Here is a 15,685-nt window from a genome sequence, read left to right on the forward strand (position 1 = left end):
AAAAGCCACGTACCTCAAGAGGTACATGTAAATATACACGTATAGATGTTTAACTACAAACAGTCTGCAACAGAGAACCATGTTAAACGGTTAGCAGCGTTTTAAAAAAAATCTGTGTAAAGAAAAAGGGTAACTGAATGACTCATTTTGGAAAAAGTATTTAAAAACTTTCATTTCTATATCCATGCCTTGTCATTTGATCCCCCCAAAACGGGATCTGAGAATACTATTATGTCATTATTGATCAAAAAATGAAATGTTCTATTCAAGTGGGCCAAGAAAGGGGTAATTTTTATCAAATAAACAATTAAGGAAATCAAGACAGGAGAAAGAAATGAATATTAAAAGAAGAGAGGAAAGCACCTGCTTCCAAAATCCTTTGCTTTACAGTAATGATCTGCCATTTTTTCAATTAATTACATATTAAGAGGAAATAAAGATTTATTCTTAAAGTTATCTTGATTCTAAGTGCATTTCACAAACTGAAATGATCTAAAATAGTTATAACACAAAAAAATTGGTGGTGTTATTCCCCACAGCTTCTGTAACCAGGTAGCTTGAGTCTCCTCTGAAATTGAATATTGACTCAAACTGCTCCTAACATGCATACATCAGAGACTTTTACTTCCAGTAAACATGAACTTAGTACATCAGAACAATCCTCCAGCTGAAAAGAACTAAAAAAGCAGGGAAAAAAGCAGAATAAATATCTGCTTGGAGGCCTGGAGGAAGAAGGGCTATCAGAGGCTCAGGGAGGTAAGTTCAGTATTTGGGGCTACTTTTCCCTGGAGATTTCTGCCAACTTTGGAAGGAATCCTAAAAGTTTGGCTTTAGGTTGGAGGGTAAAGGTGCTGGTGAAGAGCTGAACATGAGCACTAAAGGTGAACAGAACAGGCTGGCTCTCATAAGGACTGGAGCTCAGCTTAGAAACAGCCCAATTCCTTGAGACTACACTGAAGTGACCCCAGATTATAAGTGCCCCATTTGTCTGGCAAAAGCAAATGTGAATTATCTCTGGAAGAGAAAAACATCTTCTTAGGCCTCAAATTATTTCTACAAACAATTCTGCAAATATGATGTCCAGCATGGAATTAAAAAACAAAAACAACTAGGCACAAAAGGAGCTAAGACAATATGAATGAAAACCAAGAGAAACAGACGTTGGAAATGACTCACAAATACTGCCATAATTGGACAAACATTAACATAATCATACATACTATATTCAAGGAGATGAAAGACAATATTGATAATTTTGGCAGACAGCTGGAAACCATAAAAAAAAGCAAATGGAAATTAAAGTATCAAAAAATATATAATAACTGAAATTAAAAAGTCAATTGATAGGAGAGATAAGTGAGGAGATAACCAGAATGAAGGGCGAAGAGACAAACAGAAAACACAGAAGGAAGGTTAAGAAAACACAGAAGGAAGATACAGTGAAATAGCCTAACATGTATAATGGTAGCCCCAGAAGGAAAGGTGAGGGAGAATGGGACAGAAGCAATATTTGAAGTCCTAAGGGCTCATGACTTCCAAAACTAATGAGAGACATAAAGCCAAAGACTCAAGAAGCCCTAAGTTATAAGTTATTAAAAAAAAAAATCCATACTAAGGACAGCACAGAAAAAACTGCTGAAAACCAAACACAGAGAACATTTTAAAAGCAGCCAGAGAAAAACACGACTTTCAAAGAACGACAGACAAGTTACTTCTCAACAGAAACAATCCAAGTCAGAGACAATGAGGTATCTTTAAAGTGCTAAAAGAAAGCAACGGTAAATCAAGAATTCTGTAACTACTGAAAAGATCCTTCTAAAACGGAGGAAAATGTTCTAAAATTAGATTGTGGTAGGGTTTCATAACTGTTAAAATACTAAAAACCACCAAACTGCATACTCTAAATGGGTAAATTTTATGGTATGTGAATTATATCTCAATAAATCTGTTTTTTTTCAAATGAAGGATAAATAATGACATTTGCAAACAAACACTGTAAGAATTTGTCACCAGCAGACCTGCACGAGGAATTCTAAAGGGTATTCCTCAGATAGAAAGAAATGATCCCAAATGGAAGACTGGAAGATGACAAAGGTGGCACTGCAGAACTTTGGGGAAAAGATGACCTTTCTGATAGACAGTACTGAATAAACGGTTCTGCTAAATATAAAATTTGACCGCTTTTCCACAAGTTACACAAAAGTCACAAGTGGGCTGTAGATCTTAATTTGAAAGGCAGAACAGTAAGATTTTTAGAAGACATCATAGGAAACTATCTTCTTGACTTTGGAATAGAACTCCTACAAATTAGGAAGAAAAAGGCATGTAAATCCCAAAAGAAAACACTTTTGAACAGGCACTTCACAAAAGAGGATACCAAACAAACATGAAAAGATGTTCAACCTCATCAGTCAGCAAGAAACTGCAATCCGAAAACACAATGGGATACCTCACCAGGATGGCTTCACACTCACCAAGATGGCTAAAATGTAAGTGTTGACAAGTACTGACAAGGACATGGAGCATGAGAACTCTCATATATTTGCTGGTAGGAGTGTAAATTGGTACAAACACTTTGGAAACTTGGTGTTATTTCCTAAAGTTGAAGATATGGGTATTTTTGACCTAGAAGTTCCACTGCTAGGTATATACCCAACAGAAATGAATGTACCAGATGTATAAGAATATTCAAAACAGCATTATTATTAATAGTCTAAAGCTAGAAACAATTCAAATGTCTACCAATACCAGAATAGCTAAATTGTAGTACTTCATGCAACGGAATACTATAGATTAATAAAAATGAACAACGGTTACGACATAATGGATGAATCTCAGAAGCACGTTGAGTGAAAAAGCCGGACACAAAAGAATATATATTTCATTAGTATTTCGTTTATATAAAGATCACAAAACAGTCAAAATGAAACGACACTACAGTTTTTATGGGATATATGTTTCGAAGGTAAATTCACACAGACAAAAGGCAAGGACGTGATCATCCCCAAAAAGTCAGGATTGGGTTACCTCCGGAGAGAGAATTCCGAGCTCCTGGGTGCTGGCAATGTTTTTTCTCGAACTGGTAACCACCAGTCCCCCTGGCTGGGTGATAAACCAATAAGTTGTACATTGCGGGTCTTGCACTTGACCGGCGTGCAAGAAGAAAGGAGACGGGGACAAGAAAAAGGGAGCTGAAGCCGGCAAGGAGCTCCAGGTGGAGAGAAACGACCACTTAACGTGTAAGCCCCAGAGCGCTGGCACAGGGAGGCTTCGACCAAGGGTACAGAACCCCGGGGAGGGAGGCCGGAGGGGCTCCGGGCCGGGCGCGGCCACACCTGCCGCGCGGTCGGCCTCCCCGCGCGGCCCCCAGCCCCCACGTGTGCCTCCCGCGAGCTGCAAAGGCCGGCACACCCCGCTGCTTCCAGAAGGCCGCCCACTCCGACTCCCCCTAGACCCTCTCACGGTCCCCCACACCCCCACGGTATTACCGAAGCCCGCCCAGCGCTCCGGACGCCGGCCGCCCGACCTCCCCACGCCCAGGCGCCCGCCGACTCACCTCATTGTCGCTGCCGGGGCGGGCGCGCGGGGCCGGGGGCGCGGCGCGGGGCGCGGGGCGTTAGCGGGGCAGCCGGCCCCGGGCGCGGCGGCTCCGCGTCTCGCTGGGCTGCGGGGGGCAGCGAGGGCTCATCTTCTCGGGGCTGGCGTCCGGGCCGCTAGCTGCGGGGACGGGCTGCGGCGGCGGCGCCTGACAGCTGGGCCCCGGCCCCTGCCATCTTGGCGGGCGCGTGCCCGGGCCGCCGTGTGCGCACGCCGCCGGGAGGAGGGGAGTGGAGGGGAGGGGGCGAGCGTCGCCCGGGTCCCTCCGGCCGGGGGAGCGTGCGCCCGCCCGAGACTGGGGACGCGGTCCCCGGGCGGGCGCGGGCGGCTGCGAGGCCGCCGACGGAGAGGCAAGAGGGCGCGCGGGCAAAGTCAGCCCGCGAGTCGAAACTGAGGGGAGAGCGCGCGCGGCGGCCCAAACCCGACACAAAAGGCGCGGGGCCCCACCGTCCGCGCCTCCAGGAGAGCTGAGCCAGGGTGTGCGAAGGGCGGGGCGGAACCTTGGGGGGCGGGTCGTGAGGGCCCGGCCGGGCCGCAAGGGGCGGGGCTTCGAAGGAAGGGTGCTCAGTGAGGGGCGGGGAGGAGCTCCGAGGGCGGGGAGGGACTGGCGGATGTGAGGGGGCCGGGGCATAGAAGAAAGCGCGATCCGTGAGGGGCGGGGCCGAGGGGGAGGGCGGGGCCCAAAGTGGGCGGGGCGCTGGCGCGGCACGTGGAGCGCTGTGTCCCCCTCCCCGCGCGGGGTGACTCTCTCAACTACAAAGGCAGCTGAGCGCGCCGGCGTCCGTGCGAGTTGGCGGGAGGAGTCCACCTTCCCCGGCCCTGCGGCGTGCCCAGCCTGCTCCGAGGCAGTGAGCAACCCCCTCTCTTTGTAAATAAAGAGCCAAGGCTGGGACGGGGAGTCGTATCTTTGAGGCAATATCAACAGCTGAAGGATCTCCCAGTCCAAAAAAGCCCCACCTGGCGCCTGCAAACCACACCTTGTGAAAAATCACATCGACTGCACGAGGCCGTCCAGGTTTTCTCTGGTTGTTAAATCCCCACCCTTCCTAAAGGTTAGTCATCCTCATAGCTGGCTGGAAACCCTAAACCCTCTGAGTCTCACTTCTCACTTCTAATTAGACACAGTTCGTCACGCTTTCTCAGCATCGCCACTTATGCTCCCGTTCCCCTCTATCACAGCAACAATGGAATCGTATCTACCTTTTTAAAAATTGCCTCTGAGCAAGAGCACATCAAGCGTTAAGTGGTTTCTGGCATATAGTAGGAGGGCAGCGAAGGGTCGCAATTCTACTCCTGGCCCAGAGTGAGAAGAGTGGTTTTTCCCAAGATACAGGAAGTGGTGGAGTCAGTTCTCAAGCCAAGGTTTTTCCGACTCAAAATCCCAGTGCCCATCCATTCTTTTTTTTTTTTTTTTTTTTTTTGCTGTACGCGGGCCTCTCACTGTTGTGGCCTCTCCCGTTGCGGAGCACAGGCTCTGGACGCGCAGGCTCAGCGGCCATGGCCCACGGGCCCAACCACTCCGCGGCATGCGGGATGCTCCCGGACCGGGACACGAACCCGCGTCCCCTGCAACGTCAGGCAGACTCTCAACCACTGCGCCACCAGGGAAGCCCCATTCTTTTTTTAAAAAAATAAATTTATTTATTTTCAGTTGCCTTGGGTCTTCATTGCTGCACGCAGGCTTTCTCTAGTTGTGGCGAGCAGGGGCTACTCTTCGTTGCGGTGCACGTGCTTCTCATTGCTTGCTGCGGAGCACAGGCTCCAGGGCTCGCAGGCTTCAGTAGTTGTGGCTCGTGGGCTGAGTTGCTCTGAGGAATGTAGGATCTTCCTGGACCAGAGCTCGAACCCATGTTCCCTGCATTGGCAGGCGGATTCTTAACCACTGCACCACCAGGGAAGTCCCCCATCCATTCTTGTTTGCTGCAGTTGTTCATCATTCTTACACGTTGCCGATTGATCTCTCTTCGTCACCATCCACTTGTCCTCAGAGTTCTTTAGCGATTGGCTGTCACATCTCCACTTTCCTTCCCCGATTTCTTTGAGCTAGAGTCTTCAAACTCAAAAGGGCACCTTGGTCCTCTAACAGTCCTGTTAGCAGCCCCAGAGGATTTCAGCCCCTCCTAACCTTATCTGTCCCTCTCTTTCCAGGGTCAAGATCGGTCTCTTTGCTACAGAAGAGACTTGTTAGACCCTAAAAATTACTGAAATGGACAAGCCCCAGGTCACTTGGAGATGTCCCAATGTGCTCTGCAGAGGCAGGGTCACCCCTGGTTCATGCATATCAAAGTTCTGTGAGAAGACCCTCCCAGGATGTTGGCCTGTTTGTTCCCAGCCTGATTTATTGAAGCATGTGGTGCACTCTAACCTCTAGATCAAGCACTTTCCCTGCTGTCTTGGACTCTGCAACTGGAAGATGATTTGCTGGGAGATGTTGATGGCAGACTTCCTATAGAACATTAGCACCAAAGGTGAGGGGGACTTGCCTCCGTCAACCTTTCCTGCTAACTACTAATCTCCTGGAACAGTAAAGACATTCAAGTTCCTTTAAGGAGCATCAGAGAATATGGATGCTATTGGGGACCTGCAAATCCTACTCTTAGTAAGGGGTTTGGCGCACAGAACACTGCGAAAGGTTTAAGCGGCCCAACGTCACTCAGTGAATTCACGAAATCAGCTGTGTCAGCCTCCTTGGTAGGTTTCTTCCATGTGATGTTTGTTCGTTAGAGGGCTTCTTGAGCTGCAGAAAGGGCCGGGTGGGCAGGTAGGGACCACTTGTGCCCTAAGCTGAGCCCCACTTCCCCATGAATGGGCATTGGTATTTGTCCAACCAGCCCGAGGATGCTTGGGGAGACAGAGCCCTGCGTTTTACTCAGCAGCTCAGACCTCTCTGAGCCTCCATTTCTTACTGACAGATGGGACTCCTAACGCTGTCTTGCAGGCACTGCTGAGGATAAGCACAAAGTCAGCTCCCAGAAGATCCTTCCTGCCCTTCTCCAGTGCCTCATTCTCACAGCTCCTTCCCCTTTCCCTTGATTGTGCAGCACTAAACCCATCATCTATTTAGCATCTCTCCCGTTTGCTGAATGAAGCCTTTATTTCTTAAAAGTACATGAGTTCATGTTTTCCATTCTTCTGCTAAAAAGAAAATTAACATTTTGGGGGGACATGTGGCCCCTGAACAATGTGTATCTGAAGTCACCAGTTCTTGGATTTGAAAAGAGTGCTCACCAAAGTCAGTGACTTTGTACTGGGGTTCGGGACAAGTGGCCAAGCTATCTGTGGGTCAGCTCTGAGGCACTCCTGGACTGGATTTCTCATTCATGGGGGAGGCAGGAAAGATGGGGTTTCTGCTGTGTGTTAAGCCCAGGCTAGTCATAGAGCCACAGATACATAATAGAGCTAAAAAGTCCTTAAAGAGTATCTTATGCAACCTCCTTGTCCAGAGGGTGGAGGTGAGACCCTGAGAGGGTGCACGGGTGAGTGGATGAAGAGCCTAACGAACACATTTCTGCAAACAACAAGCCCCAGGACTGCCCACGTTATCCCATACTCCCTCCCTGTTTCTAGAAGTTTTTCCAGCCTGGAGTCACTGGTGAGGAACCAACTCCATGGATCATCTTCTCCATTACCTGAGGTTGCCAAAACAAAGTAATTGCCTCACTCATCACTAATAATAAAAAGAAACACAGTTGCTTTTGATGACTCACCAAGGAGAACATGTCTGGTTTATATTAATGAGCCGAGGTAAATTACTAATTCGTGTCAGACACCTGAAGTGTCTTCTTCAAAGGGAAGACAACAGAGGTCTCAGGGAACTTGGGATCACCTGTGACCCTGCAGCCCTTTTTTGAAAATCCCCACTCAGACCGTTAATCTCCTTGACCAATTCAGTTACTACCAATAGTTGTTTCCCTTAGATACAGCACCATTTGTTTTCATTCATTCATTCATTGTTTATTGAGCACCTACACACGTCTGCCTCCTCTCACGCCCAGCCCACTGACTCTCTACCTGGCCGATTATCTTCAACTCCACCCACATGTCACCTCCCCTCCCCGCCCCCCAAACACTCGGCACCCCCTCCCACAGGGCTGTAGGCACCCATCTCCGAAAGGCTTCAGGGCTTTGGGCTCCACTCCATCACACCCTTGCCATCCCATTCTGGAATGGTCTTTTCACTTGCTGGCCCCCGCACTGGACTGTGAACTCCATGAGAGCAGCAGTCATGTCTTCCGTGCTTATTCCTCTTTGTCCCCCCCGAGTTTCTTCCCCCCACGCCCCCCGCCCCCAAGCTTCTTACAGCACAGAACTGACATGTCATCCTCATCCAAACGGTGCTTGTGTGGGGCAGGGACGAGCCTGCAGGCATTATATTTTGGAAACCAAAGCTCTCGCTTGTGTTCTGGTTGCATCTGGTGGGAAATATACGTTGTTCCTGGCCCACCTTGCCTTCCGCACACTGAGGTTGGTGTGGGGCACACAGCTGGAGCTTCTCTTTGACTCCATCTCTCAGGCGCCTCAGCTCAGAAAGCAACTCCCCTGAAGATTATGTTTCACCCACTTTGAAGGCCCAGGAGGGGCCAACTCTTGGGAGAGGAGCCGGCAGTGGTCCTACCGGGGATGACTCCTCGGTAACTCAAAGACCTGGACCAATCTAGGGGAAGCTGGGCCAGATGTGTGCATGTTGGGGGCAGGGGGAGGACCTTGGGTACCCATCTGGCAGAGGGCAACTTCTTAGTACCTCTTTGCACTGGGAGAGGAGCATCGAGGACCCAGGCTGGAGCAGGCCTGCCTTTCTGGAGGAGCCTGGAGCCAAGTCCTGCCATCCTGGGCTGCCTGAGTGTTCCCACTTAACAGGATCTTAATGTTCCCACTTCGTTAAATTAAGAAAACTTAGCCAAGTGCATCCCTCAAGCCAGCCTAGCCTGCAATCCTAGAGGGAGCTGCTGATCCCTGGGAAGCCTTTACCCAGGAGCCTCCAGACCTTTGGAAAAGGATGCCCCAGCCAGCTCCTACCTAGGAAGCCCAACCTCCTTGGCATTCCCAGCAACAGCCATCAGGTCGCAGTGTGGGTGGCTGTTCACCAGTAGCCTGCGGAAGAAATGTCCTGGTTACTTCTCTCCCTGTCGGCTGTCTCACACCTGCCTTGGAGACTCTGACAGCCAGGCCTCTGTGGGGAACTCATTTCTGCAACAGAGCCGGGAGGCCTGGGGCCTCTGAAACCGTGAGCTTGGGAAGTTTAAAGACTGCCATCCCCCCAAAAAATGCTCTATCACGCTGAGCAGTCAGAAGGTGACATGTCTAGAGGAGGCAATGACAGAGAAGTTATCAGGAGAGTCAGGAGATCTTGCAGATGAACAATCTGAGAACAAAAGACAATTCTTGAGAACAAAAACCATTACTTCATAATTTAAAAGATTAATTAGAGGCAGGGAAAAACAGAAAAGACGCTGATCTAGAACTAGGGTTGGCACACTTTTCTGCAAAGGGCCAGATAGTAAATATTTTTGGCTTTTTGCAGACCATTCGGTCTCTGTCACAACTACTCCTCTCGGCCATCACAGCGTGAAGGCAGCCACAGACAATCCCTAAACCAATGGATGTGAGTGTGTTCCAATAAAACTTTATTGACAAAAACAGGTGGCAGGCAGGATTGGGCCTGCAATCCAGGGAGCTAAAAGATCAGATGAAAAAATTACTTTGTGAAGCAGAGTAAAAAAAGAAAGAAGTGGAAATTATCGTTGACAAGATAAAGCACGTAAATGATGGATTCAAGAGATCTAACTTCTAAATAAGAGGAGTTCCAAATGGGGAGGAAAAGCCATAATTGAGGACAAAATAAGAGTTTTTAAATCAAAAGAGCTCGTCAGAAGACTGGAGGCTCGTCAGAAGACAGGGTTATCGACTCTCACCACTGCTTTTCAAGATTGTACTGGAGGTAATTAGGCAATGAAAAAAAGGCATTCGATTGGAAAGGAAGAAGTGAAACGATCTCTATCTGCAGATTACATGATCTTGCGTTTAGAAAATCCTAAATAATCGACTGAAAAACTATTAAAACTAATACACGAGCTCACTAAGGTTGCAGGATGCAAGAGAGATATTCAAAAAAATCAATTGTATTTCTATATACTTGCTATGAACAATCTGAAAATTAAATTAAGAAAACAGTTCTATTTACAATAACATCAAAAAGGATAAAATACTTAGGAATAAATTTAACAAAAGAAGTGTTAAGACATACACTGAAAACTACAAAATGTCATTGGAGAAATTAAAGAAGACCTAAATAAAAGTAAAGACATCCATTCGTGGATTGGAAGACAATATTGTTACAAAGGCAACAGTCCGCAGATTGAATGCAAACTCAATGCAATCCCCGTCAAAATCTCTTTTTCAGAAACGAGCAAGCTGATCCTAAAATTCATTTGGAAATGCAAAGGACCCAGAACAGCCAACAATCTTGAAAAAGAACAAAGTTGGAGGACTCATATTTCCTGATTTCAAAATGTATTGAAAAGCTTTAGTAATCAAGACAGTGTGGTACTGGCGTAGATAATATAGATCAATGGAATTGAATTGAGAGTCCAGAAATAAACCCTTATACTTATGTTCAGTTGATTTTTGACAGGGGCTCCAAGATAAGTCAATGCAGGAAAGAATAGTCTTCAATAAATGGGGCTGGAACAACTAGACATCCACATACGAACGAATGAAGTTTGGACCCTTTACATCATACACAGAAATCACCTTAAAATAAATCATAGTCCTAAATGTAAGCGCTAAAACAATAAAACCCTTAGAAGGAAACATGTTTAAATCTTCATAACCTTGGGTTACGCAAAGGCTTCCTAGATATGATTCCAAAGGCACAAGCAACGGAAGAAAAAAATAGATAAATTGGACTTCATCAGCATTAAAAATTTTGTTGCAAGTAATACCATTAGAGTGAAAAGACAACCCACAGAATGGGGGAAAATATTTGCAAACATATATGTGAAAAGAGCCTTGTATCCAGACTATATAATGAACTCTTACAACTCAATAATAAAAATACAGATAAGCCAATTAAAAAGTGGGCAAAGGATCTGAATACATATTTCTCCAAAGAAGATATAGAAATGGCCAACAGGCAATGAAAAGATGCTCAACCTCATTAGCTATCAGGGAAATGCAAATCAAAACTGCAATGAGATACGACTTCACACCCACTGACATGGCTATAAATTAAAATTTTTTTAATTAAAAAAGGGAAATAAGTGATGTTGAAGATGCAGAGAAATTGGAACCCTCATAATTCTGGTGGAATTGTAAAATGATGCAATCTCTTTGGAAAACAGATTGGCAGTTCTTCAAACTGTTCAAAAAAGTTATAATATAACCCAGTAATATAACTTCTAGGTATATGCCCACGTGAAATAAAAACATATCTACGCAAAAACCTGTACACAAATGTTCACAGCAGAAGTATTCATAATAGCCCCAAAGTGGAAACAACCCAAATGTCCATCACCTGATGAGTGGATAAACACAGTGGGGTCCCTCCATATACTGGAACGTTAGTTGGCAATAAAGAGCAATGAAGTACTGACACATGCTACAACATTGATGAACCTTGAAAATATTACGCTAAGTGAAAGAAACCAGTCACAAAGACCACATATTGTATGATTCCCCTTATAGGAAATGTCCAGAAAAGGTAAACCCATGGAGACATAAAGTAGTTTAGTGGTTGTCAAGGGCTGGGGTCAGGGAGCAGGAAGGGAATAGGGAATAACTATCTGTTATGAACTGAATTGTGTTCGCTCAAAATTCATTTGTTGAAGCGCTATTCCTGTGTACCCCAGAATGTATTTGGAGATAGGATCTTTAAACAGTTAAGTTAAAATGAGGCCATTAGTATGAGCCCTAATCCAATCTGACTGGTGTCCTTATAAGCAGAGATTAGGATGCACAGAGAGACTCTTGGAACAGAGGAAAGGACGCCTTGAGAAGGTGGCCGTCTGCAAGTCCCCAAGAAGAGGGCTCAGAAGGAACCAAACCTGCTGCACCTGGATCTTGGACTTCCAGCCCCCAGAACAGTGAGGAAATAAACGTCTGTGGTTTACGCCCCCCAGTCCGTGATATTTTGTTATGGCAGCCCTAGTAAACAAGTGCAATGCCAATGGGCATGGAGTTTCTTTTGGGGTGATGAAAATGTTATAAAATTATACTGTAGTGATGGTTGCACAACTGTGAATATATTAAAAACCATTGAGTGGTATTCCTTAAATGGGTGGATTTTAAGGAATGTGAGGGATGTCTCAGCAAAGCTGTTTGAGAAGACAGAGCTCACCAGGCATTTGGGAGGGTTGGTGGAGAAAGACACTCACCTGGCCACAACCTGGGAGGAGCAGCCTCGTTTCCTCTCCCATGTGGATGATACCCTTGGACAGGACAGGAGTTTAGGCCTGCACTCCTCTTGCCTCAGAGATCTGAAAACTTCGAGTTTCAAATGCAGGTAAGAAGCCGAGTAACACATCTGTTTCTCCCTTTTACCCAGTGTCTTAGTTTCCTGTTGCTGCCATGCAAATTACCCCAAAGTTGCTGGCTTAAAACAACACATATGGGGACTTCCCTGGTGGCGCAGTGGTTAAGAATCTGCCTACCAATGCAGAGGACACGGGTTCGATCCCTGGTCCGGGAAGATCCCACATGCCACGGAGCAACTAAGTCCTCGTGCCACAACTACTGAAGCCCACGCGCCTAGAGTCCGTGCTCCACAGCAAGAGGAGCCACTGCAATGAGGAGCCTGCGCACTAAAACGAAGAGTAGCCCCTGCTCGCCGCAACTAGAGAAAGCCTGCGAGACCCAACGCAGCCAAAAATAAATTAATTAATTAAAAAAAAAAAGCAACACTCATGTATTCTCTTACAGTTCTGGAGGGCAGAAGTCTGACCTCACTGGGCTAAAATCACGATGCTCCTTCTGGAGGCTCCAGGAGAGCGTCTGTTCCTTGCCTTTTCTAGCTTCTAGAGGTCACCTACATTCCTCAGCTCATGTCGCCTTAGGAAGGGGCCATCTTCAAAGCCAGCAACTAAGGTCAGGTCTTTCTCACGGGGCATCACTCTGACCTTGCTGTGTAGTCACATGTCCCTCACGTCTTTTCCCTCCTTCTCTCATAATTAGGGACCCTTGTGGTTACACTGGGCCCACCTGAATAATCCATGATAATCTATTTCAAGGTCAGCTGATCAGCAACCGTAATTCTACCTGCAGCCTTCATTCCCCTTTGCCATGGAACCTCCATACTCATGGTTCCTGGGGTTAGGACTGGATATTTTAGGGAGGGGTGGAGGGTGCATTCTGCACATAGGAAATCTGTTTTTTCTCCCAGGAGGCTGAAAGATTCCTGGAATTACCCTTGTTATCCTAGGAGTTCAGAAATTTCACCAGAATGCAATGAAACCCTAAATAACCATAAAAAATATGGTAAAAATTTAGCTTGTAAATGTAAAAATACTCTTCTAGATAACTTTGAGCTGAAAGAGGAGATCAATATTAAAACTACAAATTAATAAGAAATTAATGAAAATGAGAAAACGTCAGGGTAACACCTATGGGATACACCAACAGCAAACCTTACACGTTTTTATCATATAACAAGAATATGTATAAAGGAATGAAGCATTCAACTTAAAACACAACAAAATAAATTAAAAAATTATGAGAAGGAAATTATCTAGGATAAAAAGCTGAAAAGAATGAACTAGAAAACAAAAATACCAAAAAACGAAATTAAAATATGCTTCTTCCAGAAGAAATAAAATGGAAAACCCACAAAGCCCAAAAAATAAAAGAGCAGAAAAGAAAAGTAAACTAGGAATGAAAAAAGGACTTATAATTGCACGAGGTAAATGAGAACAATATAATTACGTGAGGATACTATTGCAGTTTGATTTCAATAAATTTGAGGACCTACATGAAATGGATGATTTTCTTAAAAGACAGATAGAAAGGCTGGTAATAAGAGAACTTAAATTGGACTGAACCCTAAAACCAAACTGATAGCGGGGCTGCCTAGATGGTAAGCATTGGGGGGAAGCCAGCCGCCTCCAGGACCTCCTTGGGGACACGTCAGGCACTGTGCCTGTGAGTGGCCGAGTGGCTCCTGGCAAGACAGCAGGTGGAGAGTCAGCCCCAGACAGGGAGGCCACCACTCACTGTGGGGCCCTGGGCAGGCCTCTTCCCTTGCTGGGCCTGGGTGTCCTCCCGCGTTGGATCCTGGACAGGAGACTTTGGAGCCCCAAGTGGAGGTGGGATGGAGGGTGGGGAGGTGGGAGAGGGAGCGAACACAGGATGAGAGCATTTCTGGTCACCTCCACCCCCTGAAGCCGCAGCAGCTGCATTCTCAACCATAATATAGCGCGGATTTTCCTGTAAGATTTTTTTCTTTTTCTCTTTGATTTATTCTCATCTGTCCACTTTAATGAAATCATTTCCGATTTTATTCAGTTCAGAGCGATACAAGGTAGACTTTATTATGTAACAGCATATACTTGTTTCTCTACTGGCTTCTTTTATTGTTATTTATTTATTATTATTAGTTTTAACATCTTTATTGGAGTATCATTGCTTTACAATGGTGTGTTAGTTTCTGCTGTATAACAAAGCTCTACATATACATATACCCCCGTTTCTCCTCCCCCTGCGGCTCCCTCCCTTCCTGTAAGATTTTATCTGCAGAACGCTGTTGCTAAAACGAACATTGGAAGTCAGATGATCCCCCCGCCCCCAAAGTGCTTTCAGCTTTGATCTCTTCATAGCATTCACCTGCCAAAGTTCATGGGTTATGCTTTGACAACTTGCTTGTCCCTTAGGATTTTAAAGGTAAGTCCCCAAATGGAGATGGATGTGTGCGTGTGTGTATCTGTGTCTGCGTGCGTTCCTTCTTTTACAGAAGTGCTGCTTAATTTGGAACATAATTGAAATTTGCTTTCCCCAAATGACCTAGAACTAGATAGCATGCAGGGGCTGATGGGCTGATGAGGCGGCGCACTGTCTATCCACACACACGCCCAACTTTCTCCCCTGAGAAGGACGAGCTTTACAGCCTTTGGGTAAAAATAGCTTTGTGCGGCTTCCACCAGGAAGACACACAGAAAAGGAAAGAGGATTCATTTGCTACAAAAGAAAAAGCCTCCTAGATTGTTACCATAATTTTGGAATTCAGTTTTTGCAAAACCTATCAGGGGACATAGAGATGTTCTTGCCCTCTAATTCAGTAATTCTACTTCTGGGCGTTTGTCTTGAAGTAAATCTAAAAGAAAGACTCAGGGGACAAAGCTGTTCTCAGCAGTGTGGTTTGCAATAGTAAAACACTGGAAGCAGGAAAAGATATTCGGGGATAAGGGCAAAGGTTTAGGAATTGAATACAAGTCCGAATGTTCACCTTGCCTGTAGCTCCATTCATTCGTGTATCCCCCTAACTTACTGATAGGCTGTCCTCACCAGGCACTGTGCTAAGTGCTGGAGAAAGAAGAATGAACAAGATGAGGAGTGTTTATGCTTTAGGCAGCTTATGGACAGAAGGGCTACAGGCAAGTAGACTAAGGAAACCCATGCTTACAATTCACTGTGATAAGGGAAGTACAATGGAGGGGGAGGGGAACACATAAGAGGGACCAGAAATCAGACTAGGCACTCCAGGAAGGCTTCCTGGAGGAGGTGGCTTTTTTTCCCCTCTTTTGTTACGCCTTGTGGCTTGCAGGATCTTAGTTCCCCAACCAGGGATCAAACCCATGCTCCCTGCAGCAGAAGCGTGGAGTCCTAACAACGGGACCGCCAGGGAAGTCCCCAGGAGGGGGCTTTTTAGCTGAGTTATGAAAGTTATGATGGTTGACCAGGAAAAATGGGAGGAAGAGTGTTGGGGCAGAGAGCACATGTAAAGACTGGTGAAGGCTGGGTGTTGACAGGGGGCGTGCTGAGGTGTGGGGACAGAGAGTGGTAGCAGAGAGAGGTGGTGTGGGAGAGGAGCCCGGAGTCCTCTGAGCAGGCCCCGTGCACAGCGTGAAGGAGCTTTTCCCTAAGAGCCGCTAAAGGGGTTTAA

At 46.2% G+C, this 15,685-nt stretch overlaps 2 protein-coding genes across 3 annotated transcripts in view; both read right to left on the bottom strand.

Moving 5' to 3' along the window:
• Nucleotides 1-15,685, bottom strand: part of EVL (Enah/Vasp-like) — a 195,873-nt gene that overhangs the window by 161,414 nt on the left and 18,774 nt on the right. The window contains exon 1 of one of the 2 annotated variants that reach the window (XM_079915010.1): nt 3,557-4,056. The exons of the other annotated variant lie outside the window; for it this stretch is intronic. Coding sequence (XP_079771136.1) covers nt 3,557-3,561 — 5 coding nt within the window. The 5' untranslated portion in view covers nt 3,562-4,056. Of the gene's footprint in view, nt 1-3,556; nt 4,057-15,685 lie in introns of those variants that run through there. 2 annotated transcript variants of the gene reach the window in all.
• The window catches only part of EML1 (EMAP like 1), a 275,754-nt gene that overhangs the window by 98,390 nt on the left and 161,679 nt on the right, over nt 1-15,685 (bottom strand). The window lies entirely within an intron of this gene.

This window comes from Stenella coeruleoalba (genome assembly GCF_951394435.1).
Source record: "Stenella coeruleoalba genome assembly, chromosome: 2".
Lineage (NCBI taxonomy): Eukaryota > Metazoa > Chordata > Mammalia > Artiodactyla > Delphinidae > Stenella > Stenella coeruleoalba.